This window comes from Athene noctua, chromosome 22 (assembly GCF_965140245.1).
Source record: "Athene noctua chromosome 22, bAthNoc1.hap1.1, whole genome shotgun sequence".
Lineage (NCBI taxonomy): Eukaryota > Metazoa > Chordata > Aves > Strigiformes > Strigidae > Athene > Athene noctua.
The window spans coordinates 3,078,148-3,101,718 of record NC_134058.1 but is presented as its reverse complement, the minus strand read 5'-3'; the positions used below and the strand labels follow the sequence as shown (position 1 = coordinate 3,101,718).

At 42.8% G+C, this 23,571-nt stretch overlaps 1 protein-coding gene across 4 annotated transcripts in view; it reads right to left on the bottom strand.

Moving 5' to 3' along the window:
* Nucleotides 1–2,805: 2,805 nt before the first annotated feature.
* The window catches only part of DVL1 (dishevelled segment polarity protein 1), a 104,230-nt gene continuing 83,464 nt past the window's right edge, over nt 2,806–23,571 (bottom strand). The window contains exons 7-16 of one of the 4 annotated variants that reach the window (XM_074924599.1): nt 22,586–22,655; nt 21,689–21,828; nt 21,289–21,365; nt 20,749–20,816; nt 19,121–19,270; nt 14,188–14,319; nt 13,152–13,319; nt 12,435–12,641; nt 11,019–11,069; nt 7,310–7,416 (exon numbers count right to left, since the gene is read on the bottom strand). In XM_074924599.1, the coding sequence (XP_074780700.1) occupies nt 11,044–11,069; nt 12,435–12,641; nt 13,152–13,319; nt 14,188–14,319; nt 19,121–19,270; nt 20,749–20,816; nt 21,289–21,365; nt 21,689–21,828; nt 22,586–22,655 (1,038 nt within the window). In that variant the 3' untranslated portion in view covers nt 7,310–7,416; nt 11,019–11,043. Of the gene's footprint in view, nt 7,417–11,018; nt 11,070–12,434; nt 12,642–13,151; nt 13,320–14,187; nt 14,320–19,120; nt 19,271–20,748; nt 20,817–21,288; nt 21,366–21,688; nt 21,829–22,585; nt 22,656–23,571 lie in introns of all 4 variants that reach the window. The other 3 variants (XM_074924600.1, XM_074924598.1, XM_074924597.1) reach the window with 3 other exon arrangements.

Sequence of the window (23,571 nt, the reverse complement as noted above, 5' to 3'; positions counted from 1 at the left end):
GTAAAGGTAGCTGTATGCACAATATAAAGAGTGTATTACCCATGCAAATTTTGACTCATTTGTGTTTCATGAACATGTGCTTGCAAAAACATGGAAATAAGGACAAGTCACACGGAAATGTATAGCATGCAAATCACACTATTCAAAGTGAGAGCAAAACCACCCAAAGATCACCAGAGAGAAACATTTCTTACCTGGTGGGACATTTTGCATAGGGGACAAAATAAATCAAAAGCTTTGAGGAGTAAGAAATCTCTCTAATCTGTATTCATACGTGTTTCATGGCCCCTGTTCACTGAACAGCAGGAGAATCCTTAATGATTTGCCCCATTAAGCATCTGATTTACAAGAACAAGTAGTAATGATAGTTTCCGAAGGGACAATAAAGAAATACACAAGGAAAACATAGACTAGCTCCCTCAAAAAAGGTGCTTGCTAACTAGAACCAGTTAATATCTAAGTTTATATTATGAAGGTGTAAGTTACTGAACAAATGATCCTCTGAAGTGCTGTGCAGAGGTTCAACGAAGCGTATGGGTCTAACCTGTAAATGTTACAAGCTCTTTGCCACTAGGGAGTATCGTATAACAAGAATTTCACAAACCTATTTTTGTGTATGCAAAAATCACCTCTAATTGTCAAGTCTACCTGCTTGTATCAGACTCCCCTCACTGCCCGTTAACCACAGACACACCCTCTAGACAGGACTTTCTGCACAGATTAATTACTAGAATCAAACCTGAACAAAGACAAAAGAAAACACCCCTTATTTCCATTACTCTTCTCTGTAACTACCTTTACATTTCCTAGCAACGGAATTGGCCCTTCCATACAACACTGGATGTGTCTCTTTTCTTGAAAGTGTCACAAATCAATTAGGGCTGCTTAAAGCCGGGGAAAAGATTTGGGATTCTAACCCACAGCAGGTCCTTTCTGCAGTGCAGCTGTGTCTGACAGGGCCTGGCCTGGCTGCGTGACAACAAAGCACAAAGAAATTGTGTCAGTGTAGAAGTGGCAAACCAAGAAAGGTAAAAATAGAAAAATTTCCACATTATTTCACATTACCACCAAACAGTAGCAAGTCACATCACAAAGATCATTTCCCTACCCACTCTGACAAGCAACTATAATGCTCTACACTTCAAGTTTTTTCATCTATCCACTATGTGGTTAACTTATCCATTCAGCTCAAGAATTTGCAAATTAATCTAAACCAGTGAATAGTTTTATTCTTAAAAAAAAGAGCTTCTTGGTGCACTGCAAAGCAAGCTGTCCTAAATTTCTGTGGCTACCTGTATATAAAATTCTCCTAGCATACTTGAGGAAAAATGTGAAACATTTGACAAAAGTAATCCTCAGTGTGATTAAAGATAGCAAAAATCTGACCTGAAGACTGGAAGTCCTTGTTTCTGGATACTGCAGCAAGTCTCCATGAGCATACTGTTGTACCTGAGAATCTCACTCCTCACTTTAGCACTGTGATTTCAGAGCAGAGAACCATCAAGTAACTTTTAACCATCACTCCAGAAATAGAGAAGGAAAAAAAACCAGATTTACCTCTGTTGCTTCTCTTTCTGGCAGCAGAGCTAGAGCCATGATAGACTTGATTTTTCTTTTCCTTTAGGGCAAGAGGGGTGGGGAAAGAGGGAGGAAGGTCAAAATAGCTGATTAAATTGTTCAACCAGTTCAACTCACCTGAAAGCAATTCATACGAGGTCAGCTGGAGTCCATCAGGCCCTGCAGTAAAAAGGCTGCAAGAGCACATCAAAACTCTGATCCTTTAATATTCACCTCGCTGGGAAAATGCTGGCTAGACCATTTTGCATCCTATGTAAACAAACAGGGCTTGAAAAGGGGAACATGGGAAACTCTGCAAGACTTTCTCATAGGCTCTAATATAAATGTGCCACAGAATTGCACTGTTTATAATGGGTGTCTCCCTAATAACTACAATTTTGTCTCTCCCTTGCTGCTTGATCTCTGCCAGCTAAGAAAAGGGAACCTGTCTCATCAAGCTGTGGTTGTTCTTTGTACATGAACCACAAGGACCTTACAGGGAGGCTGCGTGTCCTTATGTTGCATGACAAATACACCGTGGTTTAAGGCTTACCAGTTAGTCTGCAAAGTGGTGTCCTACTGATCCTAGCTTGGCTCTGCTAGAGTTTGTGCACAGAGTCCAGAAAAAGGAAATATTCACATGAAACAGCTTGAATACACTGATGGATTCTACAAGCAGATTCATCTCCTGGGTCTGCAGGCAGGAAAATGTGTTCCAGCTCATGTCTTTGTAACAGCACTTATCCTCCAGCTGTCTTTTACTTCCACAAACTTTCTTCAGCCTCTCCTTTATACCTACTCCTGCCAAGCTGTGAGAGGGAGAAGCTCAGTAATTAAGAGGCAGGGCAATTTAAGGGGAAAGCACAACTTCTGCACCAATATACCAGTCATTAGCTCAAAGCTACAGCACTTCAGGTGAATGGTGGGGTCTGGTGTTGCCAGTCAGATGTCATTAACCTGCACAGAAGAGTCAGGCCTCTGCACTTCAACCATCTGTGACACAGTTTAGCCGGGAACATTTACAGGGTTCCTGTCACACTTTGAACTGTAAGCACTTCTGAAGTACCATTAAATCACAGAACTCCCAGGGGCCCATCATTAGCTCCTGAACAACCTTCTCCTGTCGAGAGGACAAAACTTCAGTGTGAGGGGGGAAAAAAAAAAAAAGAATAAGATTCAACCAATATTTCATCATTCACAAATAAAAGATAAAGCAGTAGTGCAAAGAACTGAAGACATACACTGCAGTTATCACATAAAATTAAAAGCTTTTTAGTGTTTAAAATAGCATTTACACATAAGCAGCTATATATTAACTATACAGACACTTGGGTTTTAATACAATATCTACAAAAAAGAATTCAATTATGCAATAGACATTTAACAGGAACAGTGCAGTCCATGCTAGTAAGAGGTCACTCTTTGAGTAGAACCAATTCTAGAATAGGTGATAGTCTGGATTTTCATTATTTAAAATCATGTAACTTTGTTCCTCTACTGTACATAAAATTCTTTACATGTATTTCTAATCACTGATTAGAATTAATAATTTTAAGTCAATCTTATTACAATCCAGTTAAATGCAAAACAAAAACAATTACATCAACTCATGAGCTGTCAAGTCTCAAGATGGGACTGCCCATTTGAATAGAACAAAAATAATATCAAAAGTCAATGTCTGTGCATCATTGCTTGCCATCCAATATACCTTTGGATAAAGTGTCCAGGGGACTGTTACCTTTGAAAAGCAGATTTATTAACAGGAGGTAAAAGACAATAGCAGTGCTTTTAAGACTATTTGCCATAAAACTTACTCCTCAGAGTGAATATACTGGGTGGGTACACTACCCCTACAGATACTACCTCCTTTGGATAGGAGACGTCATCCCAAACTGTTTTCTCATGATTTTCTGTGATCTTCCAAACATACCTGTTTAACGTCCTTGTTAAAAGCTGTTGGCCAGGTATGCATGAACATTAAGCTCAGCTGCAGAGCACAGGCAGATGTTGAGGGTCTCACTTCCAGAATAAGAACATCAACTATTTAAGGCTCCCGTTACGAGGTTGTTTCAACGCCCTAATAACAAACCCATAACTTCTCATTGTCGTTAGAGGCATGGGTCTTGCATTCTAGAGCCAGCCAGTGCCAGTTTTTCTTAACACTAAAATGAGAAAAAATTCAGGCCCCAGCGAGAGAAACAGACAGTTCTGCAGGACTCCAGCCTTCAAACTTCCTTCTACCTGGCACAGTACTCCTGTTATAAGTAGCTTCATGGGCATCAGTGGCACTTCCTTCTGCAGGCTGTACTGTACCCACCAGGAGAAAGTGGCAGAGTTGGGCCCCAAGGCCCCCCTTCTTGCAAAGACACATGCACATGCATTGAAAGCCAAGGATGGGGTTTGGGAAATCTCCTGTCTTCGTTCACTTTGGAAAATTAGGAGCTAGCAAGGTTTCAGGCCTAACTTTCCATTCACTCAAACCAACCTCTCCGCTGTACACTACAAGGCGGGGAAATCAAGCTTTTGTTTTACACACAGTGGCCATTAGGTATTGCACTGTTCACAGAAGGGTCATTTACATTCTCCTACTGCTCTCTGTAAATAGCAGGTTCTACATGCTCTACAGTATTAACCAACTAACACATCTGTCAGTACATTCAGGGCACTCATTTCTTGCCTGAAACAGCTGCCTCTTCGTGGGCGAAGCTAATTCAGGCTGGATTTAGCAGCCTGATTTCCTCAGCAGGTGACTGCTTTCCCACACCTTACAGACTGTCAGCCTCACTCCAGAGTTACCCACAAACACACAAGTATAGAACACAGTTGTTTCAACATAGCAGCAAAGACCAGCAAGACACAGAACGGTTTCTGCCACCAGCATAACAACAAGACAAAAAAAAACCCCCAGCAGGCGTGTAAACTGCAACTCTTGAAAAGACATAAAGAAATTAAATGTATTTCTTCCATGGGTGAAAGCTCAGCCCCCAGCTTTAATCCCTTTTGGAAATATCTTATTAAAATGACAGTCTTTTCCTCCAGCGCTGTAAGTGCTGCCTTAAGACAAAGTGGGCCAGAAAAAATGTAATATAGCAGAGAGCAGAGAAGTTAAAATTAATAGAAAAGTGGAACGACTAATGATTGTCAGGAAAGTCAGACTCCTTAACAGTGTCTCCTGGAGACATAGCGAAATTACAAAATTATTTTACCCTGATTTATTTCACTGCTTTAAATAATCTTTCAAAATAGGTTACTGAGTTTTTAGTTAGCATCTTTGCCATGTTACTGGGAGGAGGAAAGGAAAAGAAAGGATACTGTTGTGCAGTCAAGCTGTAGGTAGTGCTGTTCTTTTGAAGAAGCCAACTCTGCAATCTATGCTAGCCCAGCAGATGGATTATGACGAAAGCGCTGCTTTCAGGAAACTTTTATGTAGCTTTTTGGGAGATTTTTGTTAATAAAACTGCCTAAAACCACTCAGCTAGCTTAGATGCCCAGTAACTAGAGTACCTAGTCTGAGTGACACAGTTTCTTAAGTGCCTGGCTCCCTTTTGAAAGTGAGACTTAAGTCTCCAATTAACACAGACAGTTGAAAACGTTACTCTGACTTTTGTAAAAGGGATGTGTTTACACACAGACCTGTAATAAGCAAAGAAGTAGTGAAAAATCTATCAGAATGACCAACATACAAAATGGACAGTTTGGTGAGTAATTTTTCAGGGTGACAAAAGGAACATGAACCTACACGTATATAGTGAGAAAAGACTTGTTTTCTTTCGACATTCATATCGGATATTCACACTACCCATGGAACGTAACAAAAAGAAGCTTTTTACCAATGAAGAAAATGCTTATATACAGTAAAGACTGATTTTAAAGCACCTGCCCTAAACCCTGCCAGGAGCAGTATCTCACAAAAGAGGACTTAAGGGAGGCATGGCCCCATGGTCAAATGCCAGTAAGTGGCTGCAGCTTAATGCGTATTTCCCACTAATGAGCCACCATTGGCTGTGGAGTGTGGGTGTGCTCTTACCATGCCCTCATTCAGATACTTTAAAAAAGCTTCTTAAAACATCAGTGAAGGTTCCTGAACATACTTTATCAAGCATCCATAGCCTCAGAGCAAAAAAATACACAGTAATGAAATCTTGGGGATATACAACAGCAGTTGCTTAAGTCAAAGCTCCCCAGCAGGAGCTTTAGCACGGGTCTCGCTCTGTGTCAGGTATAAAGACTGATTCATTGTACCATTTATGAACTGTTCTCAAAACACCCTCTCACCTCTCTGCTAACAGCTAGCCCCCATCTGTGTTCAGAACATGTTCCCTTGGGTAACACTGCAATTGGGATTAGACATCTCCAGGTTTCTGTTTCAAAAAGAGAGAAAGATACTGCTCAGAAATTGAGAATGGAAATGAAGGTGATCAGAATGAATAAGCCATGTCCCAGTGGGAGCCAGGATTTACCTATGTCTCTGCTAAAATGGGATAAATAGAAGGGAAGAGCTGCAGCTATACTGACAGAATGGCATAGCAGCAATTGTCCTATTTCTGTGGAAATGACTTTTAACACCTGTAAGCAAGTGCGTATTATAACCAGAAGGAACAGACACATCTGTTGGCTGGGATGTGACTGAAATGCCCAGGAACGGACTGCAGCTACAAAGTCACTATCATGATACTAAATTAAACAACTTTACAAGTTCTGCACAATGAACACATACAGTAGCAAGACTCCACTACTCCCCTGACAGAATAATATCTAAAAAAAAAGAAAGAGAAAGAAAAAAAAGATTGATTTATACTCCCTAATCAGCAGAAGAAGGTAGGCACAGCTTTGCCTTCTGCTAGGAACTGGTTTGAGCCTGCTCCCTTCCAGGCACGTGTTGTCTGTTCGCTTGTGGGTGCCTTGTCTGCTTAGAGTGCTGACTGATGCATCCAAGAAAGAGCATTACAAGGCAGTATCACAGATACCAGCCAACGGTCATTTTTTCCTTGTAAGAGAAAAAGCAGGGAAAAATAAAAGTGCTACTATGCATTATTGGAAATTTAGAAGTCATGTGAAATAATAGTCCTTGAATCAGCCAAAAAGATACACTAATTGCATTGAAGTAGGTGCCACAATTACCAAAGCTTGTTAAGATGTGAATATACACCAGCCATTCACAATCAAAAACAAGAGGGGAATAAAAAAAAAAGGGGGGATAAGAAAAGATGCCATCAATTTGCTGATATTTAACAATCCCAGGAGATCTTTTTGTTCATTTTTCTGGGGGGGAAGTATGTGTTACGTTTTTTTGTTTTGTTGATTTTTCTGCAACACAATTGCAAACCAGGAAGGTGTGACATGCAAGACAGCCAAGTTTCTTCCATTAAGTGTTTGACAAGGACCAAACTGCCCACCCACACCCGGCCCTTCCCCAAGCAGAGTCTGAAGGCACTTCCTCTCACATGATGTCGACAAAGAATTCACAAGGGTTGCCCATAGCCTTCTGGAAGGACTGCCTGCTCCCCGTCAGCTCCGGAGGAACAGAGCTCAGTTCCCTCACGGGGGGCCCTCCGGGGGGTCCGCTCGTCCCGTAGACTTTGGAGCCCAGCTTGGGGAGATTGTAGAGGGGTGGCACTCCTGGAGGCCCGTAAGAATGGTGGCTGTGGTGGCTTCTCTCGCTGTGGGTGGCAGAGACGTGACTCCGGTGGCTGAGCTGGCTGACAGGCCTCTCCCGACGCACGACGCTGGCGCCGCCCCCGCTGCGGGCGGTGTGGTCAGACTCGCTGCCGCTGCCAGCCGACTTGCGGTCCTTCTCTCTGCCAAGAGCCCTCCTGCTGTTCTCGCTGTTGCTTCGGTTCGAGCCGCTGCTTTTGCTTCCTAAAGCACCGCGAGTGAAAAGGGACACACAGAAAAGCAGAATGAGCTCACGTCCACTGTCGCCTCCCACATCAGCTCCTCCCGAGACCCACAGATCCGGGTACGACCGTTGTAATGGCAACAGTGATGACAAAACCAGGCCTGAAGGTGCTGTTGGTGGCTTATGGGGTTTAGCAATGACAATCGGTAGAACAAAGCTGACAAGGTTGTTGTGCCATGCACAGGTACACGTAGACACCTCACAGTGAAAGCAGCAGCTAGCCTAGAACTACTGGCTGGAAGCCATCTGCTCCGCTGCCACCCCGCTGACTGGAGAGAGGGGAGGAGCAAAAACAGAAGGAAGGAGCAGGCATTTGGGTTTTGACTCAAGCAGACAAGGTTAAATTGAATTGTAACTGTCTCTCTTTGCTATCTGCTATCGGCAAAAACTTTTCAAAAGGAAACTCATTTGCCTTCTCTATCCTCCTTGGGCATACTCCCACTCAGAGCCAAATCACCTGAGGTTAACAGGTGCCCTTTTGCTGGCTTCAGTGGGTAGATTCTCTTAAAATTCATCACTACAGTGTTCTGCTCTTGGAGAATTCTTCAGAAAACAGTTATTTGTTGCTGCTCTACAATGAATCAGTAACGTGCAGGATGTTCCCAGCAGAGGCCACTAAATCAACTCGGAAAAACAAAGGGATGCTGGTGGTGTGTAAGCTGAGCTGTTGCTACATACGGGTTTCACTAAACTTTCAGAACTGATTTGACATGAAAGTTGAAGGTCATGCTCTCTCCTTCCATGAGAGGTATGCTAGGACGATGTCAGGAAACATTTCCAAATTAATTATTCTTTAAAAAAAACCCAACAAAGCAACTCACAGAATATCTCATTAAGTTCATGCCATCTTAGTGGAAGATTGTTTTCCCAAAAAGAATCCCCAGCCAGCAGAATCGGGGACCAGCTTTTGAGTCTGAATGAGCCACCAAGTCACTGGGGTCACCGAAACAGGAAAACCAGAATGACTCTGAGCTGCTCCTTTCTCAAACTACAGATGATCGTCACCTTCCGTCCGCTCCAGCTGATATTCAGAGCAGGCAAATAGAGGAGACAGGGAAATGAGACTGACCTAGTGGAAAGGCTAGATTCCCTGCAGCGTGCAAGAAAAGCTGGGATAGATGGAAAACAGAATACAAAATCACTGGACTTGAAGTTAGTATTCTGAGCCCAGGACTCTGAAGTGGCATTTGCTGACTGTAGCCCCTATCAGCTCTTCTCTGCTCTGGGAAAAGCACTGTCCTGCTTCGTGCCTCAGTTTTCTTCCATCTGTACATGGCATTACTAACACGGGTTCAGCCGCCTCCACCACGTACTAGGAAGGTTCATTAAGGTGACTGTTTTGAAGAGGTAAGGTCCTCCCTGAGTTGTCATTTCAAATGTTTCATAACAATCTTGTAAAACCAAGCAAGAGAGGAGAAACTACTTGTTAGCAGGTTGACTGTTACAGCCTTTGCTCCAAAGAACAACACAGAGATTATCTCCAAGAGGCATTTTTGCAAGCTCTCCAGTGTGGTACGTCATGCACAGTGGAAGAAAATTGACATTTTATTTTAATCCTTCCACAGGTAATATGCCTCTGTCTTTATCTCGTGATGCATTCTGTTGCCACACACCAAAACCCTGCAAAATTTACCCAAAGTCATTATTTCTTGATGCAAGCTCCCCATATACAAGACCTGTCAGTCCCATAGCTTGTGGCTGAGTAAAGATCATGCAGGGGAGAAAGCAAGCTGCACTGAAAGCATATCCTACTGATCTTGAGGGGTCTCCCACAGTCAGTAGGACTGAAACTGCCTTGTGACAATCCTTCACGTTGCTACTCAGACTTCAGTATATCTGGAGTAGCAGCTCTAGCTGACCTGGCAGGACTCTGAGAGGTCAAGTGCTTAATGCAGGTTTCTCATCTCAGAAGAAGCTGGCTTTCTGCAGCTGCACTCCAAGCTGATGACATGACAGAAAGAAAACAGAGAAACCATCTACCATTACGACTCTCTCTCTGAGAATAACCAGCAGCACAGTTATTCTCTGGTCATGCTGAGGATCACCGTCTCCCAGACATGCCTTTAAATCCTGTCACAGAACAATCAGAAAGTCCTTCTAAGCCTTGAGTTTAAATGCCAGCTAACAAGAGTGTCACCTTCTTGGCAGCCAGGGACTGGCCTGTTGTGGAGACACACAGCCCAGCCTAAAGATGAGGTTTGAAATGCTGCTAACTTGACACCACCACAGCAGTGTTTGTTTCCATCTAAACCCAACTTTAAACCTAAGTGTCATACAATGGATTTAAAGAATCTGCACTTCAAGCTGCACTCTGCATTGCCTCAATATATTATCAGCCTTCCCTCTCTATCACTGCTGGACATCAAATCTCCACCCCCTAAAGCCAAGGAGACTCCAGCTGCCTCAATTCTTCATTTCATGGGAACAGAAGTTTCCACATGAATCCTCCCAGACAGGGGCAGGAGAGCCTCCAGAGACAGTGTATAGAGGCTCTGAAGACCCTTCTATTGTTCCTGTCTCAACAAATGACATCCTGTGAGCTTGAACAAATCCCCCCTTCCTACTTCTTTCATCTCTTCAGACCGTAACCTGATGATCTCTCACTATCCACCTGTACAGCAAGCACCTACCAGAACAGGGACACGACTGAGCTAAACACTACAGTAACAGAGATGATATTTTGCAGAGGAGCTGGTCCTCACACCAGCACCATTCCCTACAGCCAACCTGGCCAAGCCTTTAAAAATAACTTACGCCCCGCGTACCACAAGCAGTGACAGATGATGTGGCTCAGATGAAATATGCAGCAACCCAAACTGGAACAGAGCCTTGAACACCACTGCAACACCACACAGAACTTTGCTAGATCTTCCTCCCCATCTGCTGCTTGCCAGAACACAGTCTCAATCTGTCTCTTGACCCAAATCTTAGGCTTTTGGCTGTAATCATCAACAAATAAAAAACACGTGACGTTCACTAGGCTCTGGAACAGTGCTCTTGTTCAACAGATGAATTCAGTTATGACCTAACGTCGCACATAAGAGAGTGACTTCACAAGAAATCCAGTTCTAACACTCTTTATCAAGAGTGACCAACGCAACTTGCGTCCCAGTACTCTTAATACCTGCCAGAGACATCTGAACAAGTGCTCAAGTGTCTTTCAGTAAAAAAAAGTGGAAGGGCACTGAGATCAATCCAATCCATACGGATGACATCAGACTAATAAATTAGGAGCTGGGACTATTTATTTATTTATTTATTTCATGGAGAGCAGTGAGGAGACTGGTGATAGGATTTCCTCATCCGAGCTGACAGGGAGGTATCTGATGCCATTCCCTCTGTAGCTGCTGCAGCAGAGTCACACGGGGGCCAGACAGGTTGATATGCTAATGCCACGCTACTGGACTACTGTGTATTGAGACAAGTTGAGCGTCCAAGACAATTAAAAAAGGAGAAGGAAAAAAAAAAAAAAAGAAAGAAAAAATACAGCTGAACATTTGGGTCACAAGAGTCTAAATGGTCATGCTGTGAATTCATTATTATGGAGGCATTTGAAGCTTACCAATCCCCTAGAGTCAGCCATTCCTCTATGAATCCTTCAGTCTAATGCTTGCTCAGAACAAAACAAGGGAATAACAGTTACAAAACAAGAAACAACACAGAAGTGTAGTTTCCAAAAGAAGAACAAGGAAAGCTTTGAAACCCTTCAAAATTAAACACCTTGGCACCTTTCATAAGGCTCTCTTTAGCCAGTAACACAGGTCGCATGGATAAAATACCATACCTTTCCTATCCCAGCAGCAGAGATCTAATATTCTACTGCCCACAGAACCAGCTGCCAAGAAAAAAATCACATTATTTCCAGGACAATCAGCTTGCAGTTCTAAAACCTCTGGATACCACTGTGAGCTTTCTCACAGTCACTTCTCATTTTGAGATAGGGTGGGAAGCAATAGTGCTAAAATCTTGTTCCCGTTATGAAATTTTTCTGTGCAATTCTGCAAAATCTGACTGGCTGTGGTAAACAGGAAGAAGTTACACCCAAGTTACTGGATGTTAACCACACAGAGAATCCTCACCCTTTCTTCAATGGCAGCATTTCCAAAAGCAACATTCACCCTGGAAGTGATTTTTAAAAAAAAACATTAAAAATCTGTACAGCCAAAAAATACTTAATTTTTATTTACTAAGGTTTAAAAATGAATCACAGAATTATCCTAGGGCAGGAAAGGAGGAGGTCAGGTTTTTAATCCATGCAGTGTTATCTTTTTTTCCCTGTCATACATTACAAAAGGGACTCTCCTCCCTGTGAGCAGTGTTTCAGCCCTGTAAACCATCTGGCTGGCCACCTCATGCTTGTCTCACACAAGCAAAAATAATTATTTTCCTTCCGTACTGAGCACTGAAGTAAAAGCCAAGATCACCTTGGTTCTAATCCCTTTTCCATCAGCAAGGGAACGGCCTGATTTCTAGCAATATCAAGCCACTGCAGCCCCACTGTTGGCAATGGCTGTGAGCTCAAAAAAGGGGGAGCTGTAGTTTATCTGTTTTATCAGGGTGGACAACTGAGTCATTAACGTTGGCCTGATCAGCATTATCTAAGCAGTTCACCGTGTGGTGCTTTTGGGTAAGAAAAGCACAGATATCCATGCCACCGTGGACATGACGAACAGGTTGGCTTAGCTCCCCACTGGCATTTTGCTGGGGGTACAGAACTTCACAAAACTATAAACAGCATGAATTCTGTTCTATTGTACTGACTCAGTTCAAACAATGCTGGCAGTTTCAATACAGAGCTGAAAGGCTAACCCACTCCATCACATACACAAACAGTTGTGAATTAAGTGCAGTCGCATCAAATCCATGCGGGCAGCATACAAAACCACGAGACAGGAGCACAAGACAGGACGAAGGAACTCAAGCAAATGGTTTGGGATAATGACAGTTGGAGAAATAAATACGAGATGAACCATCTTACCTTCACTTTGCTGGCTCCCTGCGCTGCCGCTACCATAGCTAAAGCCTGGGTCTTGGTATGCTGGTGGAAAACATGGAGGGGGCAGAGGATACTGATAGGGGTATCCTTGGCCCAGTGGCCAGGGAGCAGCAGGATGCGGAAGCGGTGCAAGGGTATCCTGATCCGAGGCTCCGCTAGAACCATTGTTAAGGTTCAGTGCAGCCATATCTGGAAAAGAGAGAAAAGCTGAAGGCTCTGTTCTTACCTAGCAGCTGACTCCTGCACATTAACAGTGGCTGACAGAGGACCTAGTGTGGTGAGGGACTAGAGGGACTCAGCCTCCAGAGTTCACTCAAAATATCACACACAGTAGGGCAGACATCAATATTTACCACTGAGCACCAAGGTGCCTCTGCAGTGTTTCTTAAGTCAAGGAGGAACCATCCCCATTTTACAGACTGGAAACTAAGTGTAAGCAGGAAGTCTATGGCATTACCAGAAATAAATCCTGCTTTCCTGAGCCTCAGTGTAATGCCCTATTTGATGAGTTCATCCTTCTCTTCCAAGTGGTCTAATTGCTTGGTCTAAGAGGAAGCAACAATCACTTCTCACGCCACTTCAGAATAATGGCCTGTTCCAGAACACCCATTTGTCCTACAGGATTCTCCTCTGGGCATCCTGCGAGCACAGAACAGACAACACTCACACAGCTTGGCCCTTCACAGATGGGGAACTTACTGCCACAGAGGTCTCCAAAGACATAATAGCACTGTTCCGAGAAGGTGATTTTGTTCACAGTGTGCCTGAGGTAGCCATGTTTTAACATGCTGCTGGCATATTTTCTAGCCTCCCGTCGGTCTTTGAAGCCTTCCACGTGTGTGTAAAGCCAGTCAACCACATCTGCTCCTAAAATGAGAACAAGAAGAGGAGACACAGGATCATCCGAGCCAAAGTGATCTTTTTTGGGTTTTTTTAAATCTTCACATTATCACACAACCCACTAGTACTACTGTGCCAGGTACTGAAAGCAAATATGAATATGTAGCAATCTTGCTGCCAAGAGCTTAAAATATTATTTTCACAACTCAGCCTAACTGCTAAATTAGTTACCACCAAACATCAAGAAGGAAAGCAAAGAATTACCTTGCATCCAGTTGAACACCACATTAACAGTGACACCAAATACACACAAAGAAAACGTTACAGTTACACTGTTCAACCCCTTCTGAGTTCCAGTAATGAAAACGACACAGGATTTACAGAACACAAGTGACTGAGAGAGTCATCCTCCTCAAGAGGCAGATGTTAAGATCTGGGTTCCAATCCCTTTCTCAGCAAAAAGTAACTACAGCCTAGACTGACTGGATGTTAGCACAGTTCAGGTCACAGGACAGTCAGAATCAAAGGTAGACTAGTTGTGGTAATTTTAAGTGTAATTAAGATGCTTTATTAAGGTCGTGTGGCTGTCTGGAACTGGAATTCCAAGGATTTTGGTTCTGCTGAACATGGGCAGATTGCTAGAGCCACAAGTAGTTACATGGAAAACCTGAGATGGGTTAAGGACCAGCTGCGTGTGGGCATCAGAAACGTGCAGGATTTTTGGCTGTCCAGGCTCACACAAGAGCTATTTATTTCCTGTCCACACTAGAGTTGTTCACAAATACTAAGACAAGGTAATATAAAGCGGCATAGACAGAAATAAAAAGTTCATTTTTTTCAGTCTATTTCCAAAATGCCACTGTTTTTTCCCCCAGCATTTCTCTGATCTGCTTACCTATCACTGCATTGGAGATGGTAATTTTTAACCACATCCTGTCCCGAATTTCAAGGCCTGAGTCTGGTAGCTGCATAACCTTGACAATAGTAGCCATGTCACTCTTCACAGTTAAGGGAGATTCTTCTAATTCTAAAAGGAAGAAAGGTTACATGCTTCTTTGAAATGAACCGAGTCTGGAAAGAACTTCTCAGCTCCCAATTTGGATGAAAGTTTTCAAGACCGGCTTTACCAGCAGATGCAAAAAAAGACACAAAGGTTCCCAAATGCACCCTCATCAATGGCATAAATTATAGCATTCGTACCAATTCTTGACCATGCTCAGTGCACCCAGTTTAGGCACTGAGGTGCCGAGTCCCTGCATGTCTTGACTTCCCAAAGCAGCTTTAGATCAGCTCTTTCAAGGCACACTGCATTGAGATGTGCAGAAAAGGAAACCCAAGGAGTTCTATGACCGTTGCTTTCCATTTCAGTTTGCCATCAACAGCCCCTACCACCCAATGGTTCAGGGCCATGTATGCAAAACTCTGTAGGAGAAGGGGTTTTGGCTTGTTCGTTAACTCCAGGTTTAATTGTCAGCAATAATCCCCATCTGCATGGAGAGGGATGACGGCCATATCTCAATCAATGTCCGCTTGTCTTTTTAAGATCTGGACATCAGCATAACTGGGGAGAATTGAAATTAGAAAAGAAAGCTTCCATCATCAGGATAAAGGCTAGTGGTTTCCTCCAAAAAAATTCTCCAGGATCCCAATGATGGCAGCCTGACAAGTTAACGAGTCACTTAATCCATCATTACTTTGCCCTGCATCGTTCTTGCAGAACATTTCAAAAAACGCCACTCCTGAATGCCTCAGCAGCCGTCACTGCTCCGTTCCTATTCCACACACCCTTACAGGCAGAGCTGGCTCACCAGAGGCTTCACACTTTCCCAAAACCAGAGCAATAGGGCTGAGATTCACCCTGCTGAACTGAGGTGCCTGCCAAGGAGCCTAGCTCCTTCAGAAACTGCTCTACCACACACAGAGGCAAAGTGGCATCTAATATTGAAAGCCCAGTGGGGTGAAGCTGGGTCCATGAATCTACCAGCCTTCTTGTGTTCTGTGCAGAACTCAGTCATCCTGTTTATATATAAGATGACTCTATTCTCTGGACACAGCACCATCTCCTCAGCCCTAGAAAATTCATGTTGAACACGTGTGTCCTGTGTTTGCAGTGCAGACCCTTCTCCAGCAGGAATTCAGAAACCCTCCTCCCCTCCCTTCTCCCAGCTCCCCGTATCACCCACCTTTCAAACGCACAAGGGAACCAATTTTGTCCTTTCCCAGCAACCCCAAAATTTGATAAAAGGTATAACAAGCATGAAACAATGAAAACTGGAAATGCTTCTTTCAATACATGCACTGCTAATATGCATGAAAACATCCCAGATCATCTATGCATGCGGTTCCAATACTTACAAAGTTCAAATAAACACTGAAATTTTGCTCTTGCTTTAAGTTAGTTTGGTTAGTGGCAAAAAGCAACATGTTTGTTTGAGGGGAAAAAAAAAATACAAACCAACAAACCAATACTCAAGGGAAGTACGTGGGGAGCAATAAATTGTATTTTCTTGGAGACTTGCAATCTGCAGATAAAGAACACCACTGGCCAAATGACCATTAGTATTTTCTAAGTCTGCTAGTTGCTGTAAAAATATGAAAAATTTTGAGATGCATCTAAAATGCACCCACTCTGGTCTGAACTCAGTCAAGTGTGGGCCTGACTACCTGACCACCTGTACAGGTATGTGCAAATCTGGGGAACACACAGACAGTAACTCCTTTCTGGGGAACCAGATCTACCACAGAGCTCTTTCTCAGGGCTTTGGTTATTGGCTGTGAGTGGCATTTTTTCCCATTAATAAATGGTATAAATGGTAATAAAAGAGGCGTATGCTCCACGAAAATTAAGTCCTACCACATGTAATACCACCATTGGCTTGTATCCTTATTTGAATAAGGAAACACACATTTGCCCAAAGAAAAAGGCCCCAGGAAATTACACAGTGCCTCAGGCTGAATACTACTAAACAGAAATAGTTTGAAGTCTCAATTCAAAATAATCTGAAATTCATGCAAGAGAAAAAGAGAACTCCCAACAGTGTCACTGGACTGCATTTTGAAACAGCAAGACTTTCAAGAAACACTGAAACACTTGAAGTTAATCTCATGGAATAGGACAGCAGTACTTTGCAGAAAGGGGTTCTGGAGTGGCAAAACAGGGGCTAGAAAAAATCGACCTTTAGCAAATTAAATGAGGAGCAGAGTTTGCACTGACTGAGACAGCGAGCCCAACACTCACAAACCACTAAGAGAGAATATTCTCCTGCATCAGCCAGAACACTGCTGGAGAACAAGATACTTTTTAAAGCAATAATTACTATGAAACTCCTCAGTCTGCCTTGGTTTGCATAGTCCTGTTTTTGAAGAAAGGCACCTGAGAAAACCCTGAGCTAACAGAGCTAACACAGAATAATTCCTACTGTGTGGTGGTGATTTGTATGGCCCCAAAATGTCAGCTACTTTAATCACTAGCACCGATGTGATGGTGGCTGTGCACATGCTTCAGGTATCAGAACTTCACTTTTGATCCAGAGGCCAGAGAGCAAAGGAATGCTAGTGAGAAGGAAAGCAGTTATTCAGTCCATTCCCACTGTCCTGGCCTCGCTATACAAACAGGAAACCAGCAGACATTCACAATACTTAAAACAAGGAACCATGAAGCAGACTGCTCTAAGATGACTCCGTTAACTCACTGCTTCCACTCCCATGGCCAGACACTGCAGAAGAGATACTCTATTTGCTTCAAATGCCAGTGACTCTAGCCTCAGAGGAACATGAAAATTTAAAAAGCCCCATTTTACATGAAGCTCTGAGATGTCAATGCGCAGTCTCTCCTCGCTTCTCCCTCTCTTCCTCTGTTCCTCCCTAACCTTGTCTTTCCTGCCCAAGAGGTTCACACAACAGGTGCTCTTTGTACCTAGGGCCCTGAGGTGCTGCCTCCCGTGCTCAGGGCGAGCGTGTGACTGGGCTGAACTGAAGGAAGGAGTGTTAAGCAGAAGGTCACAATAAAGGTCAGAGGTACTCCACGTTTTCTTGCATTCAGGAAAGGCAACATTGTAAGTCACTGGCATAGAAATGAGAAGCTGTCTCAGAAACGTGGTTCTGCTCCCAAATAACCTTTATTTTAAAAGTATGCTTGAGAGGACGTCTGTGTTCCACACTTCCCAATCACATTGCTAATATCAAGGCACACGATACATGAATAGTTCAAGAGGAACGCAGAGTAACAGACTCTTGTTTGACAGCAATCAGCACATACATTTGATTCCAGCAATCTTTAGTACCTGTAAGGCTGAAAACACATCTCAAGATAAAGCAGTCATCAGGGAAGTGTTTCACTTTCTTTCTGCTGCAGATGTATTTCCCCTTCAGTGGTGCTACCTACTACCTACAGAGGCACTGAGCTAAACACCTACAGAGAGGATAACCACCCTTTCAATTCAAGGTGAGGTGTAACTCCAGGAACTATGTGCTCATAAAATCTGAGAGAGGATAGAAGGAAAAGAGGCAGACACCTATATAGTGTGATAGGACTTGAGTGGTCCCTGCAAGTGCAAGTTTCACGCTCCAGCCATGCACTTCGCCGAGGAAGATTCTGTTGCTAAACACCAACACCACAGTGGTCTTTAAAATCCTGGACATGTTTTCTTGTTCGTTTTGGTTTGTTGTGTTTTCTAAAGGATATCCTCCCTTTCTCGTGGGGAAAAAAAAAAAAAATCTTAAAAAATTAAAAAAGTTACTCAGTCCTAAATTTAGACTGCAGATCTGGCAGACACTTAACCATCCCTTGTTAATTATGCAAGCGTTTATCTGGCTTTCAATTAATGTATCCTGAGGTAGCATTGTTCCATGATTGAGCGAATCTCCTGAGAACTTTAAAGCCACTTCAAGATTTCTATGCCTTATATAAACAAATATAATAAATCTCCTTGCTGCAGATGAACAAATCTGATGGAAAGGCTGCATCTCTAGAGAAATTCTTCCATATTAATATTACAGGAAACAAACACTTAATGAGATGTAAAGTACCTCAAAACTTTTACGTCAAGTAAGCAGAAGTGCTGTTTTAAATATGAACACTTTCCTGAACCAGGACTTCAGTGGACAGTGTTCTCAGAGACACATGCTCCTTGTTTCTTTGTCTTGCCTTACTGCCATGTATTTCAACCCAAATGCTAGCTTTTATCCCATGCCTACCTCAGAAAGCAAAGGAAGAGTAAAAGAAAGGAAGAGTTTATATTCTTTAAACAAAAATCTCCAAGATAAGGAATCGTGACAACTTGTTGGTTACATGGATATGGCTGGTTTAGAGACTGCCACAGACAGACAAAGCAGGAGAGAAGGCTGAACTCTAACTATAATTTCATGTGTGACATTTGGTTTTTTCCCTGTTCAATAAAAAAGTATAAAAGAGTATAAAAGAAGGCTATGCAAATAAGACTTCCTAAGCAATACGCTAACATTATTATCCAGTGGCATCTATCTGAATTATTTAAATTTATGGAAAAAAAAACAGTCAAATGTAAGGAGGAAGCTCCAACACTCATCCGAGGGGATAAAGTTGGAAGCCTGCCTTGTAACTTTAAAAGGGACCAGAAGCCACCTCTTCCTGAGTGTGAACCCTGGCAAAACACCACTGCGTTAACTTCTGACCTTAGGAAAAAGGTTTTATGCTCCCCAAGAATAACAAATATAAGAAAGCATTCGAGAGTTCTGTGGCGGCTGTCGTTTTCATCGTGCTTGTGGCTGGGGTCGGGTTTGTGCACAGCTCTGCACTGCTGGCCCCGAGCAGAAGGCACCTGCCCTGGGCTGGCAGCAGTGTGACTTACTTTCCGAATCGGGAATTGAGCTTGTTAGTGAGGAGCTGGTAGATGTGGTGATGCTCATGGAGGGGCTCATACCGTAACGGGGGTACGCTCCCGTCATGGCTGTGGTATGAGAGATCCACGCTGCAGGGTCAATTGGCCTCACTGGTTCAGCTGCAAAACAACCAGAAAGGGAGAAAAAGACAAATTGGATCAGCTTTGCTGTAAATACTAAGACCTAGAGTAAGAAGGAATTTTTTGGGGGTGCACAAGTCCTTGCCATTCTGGTAGTACACCTGAGGTCGCCCCACCGCAAGGGAACAAAAAGCACCTTGTCAGCAGTAGCTGGTTTTCTCTAGCAATGGCCTCACCAGCCTGATAGAATAAACCCACGACACTCCCTCTAACTGCAGTAGGAGTCAAACAGTTCTCCTTGTGGGAAAGAAGCTCCCACTCCAGTCTTGGCTCTAAAATAACCACTCAGAGAGAAAGGGAATCTTCTGCTGAAGGTGAATCAGAACTGTAACTCTAGAGCTCTGTATTTGCAGAGATCAGGTATCACAGAATTCACCTCTCAGCAGCCATAATGAAACTTTTTAGGACTGGAATAGTCTTGCAAAATAAATAGGCAGGCCATATAAAGACCATTTGAAGAGACTGGTGTCAGAGAAGGGTGAAAATTACACTCAGACCTTAAGAAAAGCCACATAGCTTTTAAAGTTGGGAATAGAACTCGACTTTCCCCATAATCTCAATTACTTCTTTTCTTCTGAATTATAGTGGCTGTTGTTCCATTGCCTTAAAACCAGAAATTATGTAAAAGAGCTCTGCCTATGTTAGGTGTTTCCACAAAACATCCCACACATTATTGCAACCGGTTTAGCCTACAACAGATAGACTGCTGTTTGCCTGGGATAACAACGCATGCCTTCGCTGAACAAAGGGCAAACTGATACACAAGCTCTCCCTGGAGAAAATATGAAATATGTGATTTTTGATTATGCTGATTTTCCTAAGGACTTCACTGAGTGAGCTTCCATAGTCTGGGTGAGTCTACTGCATTAATTTTAGTGGACAGTGCTATCCTCATCTTGGAAGGAGCAGGAACAAGCTGCTTCAATACCACAAGCAGGGCACTCGCCAGCAGGAGGCAGCTGGGTTTGACACAGGAGCACACATATTTTATCCCTACTGAAAGGTTTATTAAGCCGGAAGTTTTAAAACAGGATCATTTTCGAGAGGTTTTACATATACCAAACAATGTTGCTGGCCTCAAATATTAAAAATACACAGTTTAAATTCTAAGAAGTGAACATGTGACAAAATGAGGCTTTTTAACACTTAAGCATCCTCTAAGCTTTCTATCAACTGAAAGGATTAAGATCACAAGGATATACCCACCAAAAGGTTAAGAGCTTGATCCAATGCCAAGTGAATCAAAACTCCCATGACTTCAGTGGGCACTGGAGTCTCAGAAAGAGTATCTTAAACTCCTGCCTCCCAAAACAAACAGCAAAAGACCAATACAACCAAACTTAAAAAGTGTCAAACTTGTAGAGAATGAAAATATGTTAGAAGCCAAAATAGCTGAAAATATTCTAGACCTTGAGGGCTCCACAGGAACCCAGCAAAGAGCACAAATACGTACTCACCCCTGGGGATGGTGAAGTAACTCCTGGGAGTAGGGTCCCAGCATTTGGCTACTGTTAGGCTGATAGGTCTAGGAAGAAAGAAAACAAGGGTGAGTCTTAACTCTCCCTACAGCAGTTGTAGCTACTACAATAAACTCTGAAACAAACTTATTCCTATTCAACAGTTGCAAAGGACATTCTGAGAAGGTTTTGGAGATGCTTGTTGAAGTATACTCAGTACAAACCAGTATCAGAATGTTTCTGGGTTTGCATAGATCATGCTGAAATCTGTCTCCTCATCAGCTCTTGAGATATTAAAACACTCACTGTATAAACAAACAGTGCTACCGAAACCAGGCCAACTCCTCATTCGTGCCAGTTTTGGCTGGTACACTGGAACCGGTCTCACCAATTCATCATTCACACTGAGGAGTTCAGAGTTGAGATCAGCAGTCACACTGGTTTCTTCTTGAGATCAAAATGGTGATTTCACTGAGGTTTGCCCAATACCAATAACTGCATCTGGAGGATAAGTAGCAAGAGATTTTGTAATATGCTCACCCTGGTTTGGAGACTATTTCCCGTAAAACCCGTACTGCGTCATCATTGCTCATGTTCTCAAAATTGACATCATTCACCTGAAACGTTGCAAAAAGCAGAAGTCAGGCTTTGCAACAGGAAAGTTAAAGACATTTTAATTATTTGTTTCCAAATTTATTTGCCTTGTAACTGTCTCCATTCCTTTGAGCAGCTGCAAAAATACTGTTTCTCAGAGCACATCAACTATCCAGCAGAGTTTGCAAAGAATTATGGATTTAAGTGATAGCAGTCTTTGTGAGACATTTCTCTGAGTATGAATGAATTCTGTTAACTGATTTCTAAGGCCGTGGATCTGGTGGGATGACTGAGCTGAGCCACCACCGTACAAGCCAGCAGCATGTATTTTTGGACAGAGACCAACCTGCAGAAGCATGTCTCCTGGTTCAATTCGGCCATCTGCTGCCACAGCCCCTCCTTTCATAATAGAACCGATGTATATGCCACCATCACCCCGGTCATTGCTCTGTCCTACAATGCTGATTCCCAGGAAGTTATATTTCTCTATACAGAAAGAAAGTGGAGGGTGGAGAGGGGAAAAAAAAAAAAAGCAAACAGAGTGATTGGAATGATAGTGAAGAGCTACTTCAGTCTTGAAAAATCAGTTCTCTCAACACACATCAGCTGGGCCATGTTTGACTTACAATTATCTCAGGTTACCCTACTGGCGTCTGTCTGCCTGGCACCTTCAGGGAAAGGCAGCAGGGAAGTGCTGCTAAAGACATTATTTTTTCATGAAGGAAACTGAAAAGTTACATTCAAAAAAAATCAGCAAGAGAAACGACATTGAAAAGACATGTCTACACCTAGAAATTAGGCACCCGATCAGCATTAGGCAATGTTTTTTCCACACAGAGTGGCTGGAAGGATTTGTTGCTACTGAAAGGTGCTGAACTGGCAGTCCTGCACATTTCTATCTGGCTAAACAATGAAATGCATGAGCAGCAGAAACACAACACTCCAGTGCCCTTCTACTCTTGCTCCTAATAGTGTCCGACCCCTTACCATACCCACAAATAAGAGCAGAACTCCATATCCTGGGGTTCCAGCTCCTTCCCTGGGTTTCTTGGGAAGAACACTGATCTGCTTGTGCAAACAGCTCAGAACTATCCAGTGCTGGACTAGAGCCCAGGCACAGCTGACAGAGTTGCATCCTTTCAAATCAAGGAACTTTCTACTGGCTTCAGGGGCTACTATACCATAACAAAAACCATCTGCATCACTTGAAATTCATCATAAAAAACGTTGCTTATCCTCTTACCCATGTTGAGTGTGACAGTGATGATATTTAGTGACATAGTAGAATCGGTGATGCTGCTGAACGAAGACGACTGCAAAATACAACAGAAAATTCTGTTTTAAATGGCTCAGAAGAAGACAGTAAAAATAACTATTGAGGATTAATTCATCGGGAACTGATTAATAGGTTTGGAAGGCATCCTGAAACCATTGTGGCCTCCTCAAAATTATTCTTCATTTAGAATCTGTAAGGAAAAAAAAAATCTGCACTTTCTCCAAAGATTTGTTTACGAAACACACAGAAGTTCCTATATTGAGGTTTTTCAACTGAACTTCAAATTGAATCAGTTCTGCTTCCTGACTACATGACTGACAGGCAGACATTTAAATACTAAAGTGCCCGGTGCAGTGTGAATTATTACATCCACAGCTCCTCCCTAAAGAGTGAACAACACATGATCCTTCAGGAAATGAGTAGGGAGACACTCCCCCGCCTCCAAAATATCCAAAATAAAATACAAATGTGCTTATCAAATATCTGTAAAGCACTACTTTGGTTCTTGTTATAAAATGTATGCATACTCATTCTTTAATCTGTGAAGACTGATATTTACAGGAGAACAAAACAGTTACTTCAAGAAGTACATCGTTTGGACCATCCTCATTCTACAAGCACAGGAAAGGGGAAAAGGTTTGTGATTTCCCACAAACGTAGGTTTCTCCTTTCAGCAGAACGCAAATCTCAACAATTTATACATCAGATGTCTAACACCACGGTCACCCCTTGCTCACATCAGGCAGTAGCATAACGGAGGTTCTCCTGCAGAGGCTGGTCTTGAAAGAAACAACAAGAAATGCAATCACTTAACAGTAAAAGAAGGGAGAACAGGAAAAAATCTTGACTCTAGTGCTGCAGAACTTGAAATGTTAGAGTCTGGAGCCAAAGGGAGCCTTTGCAATGAATTCAGCAGGGTATGGACCTGTTCTGGATCCCTTCCTGATTCACAT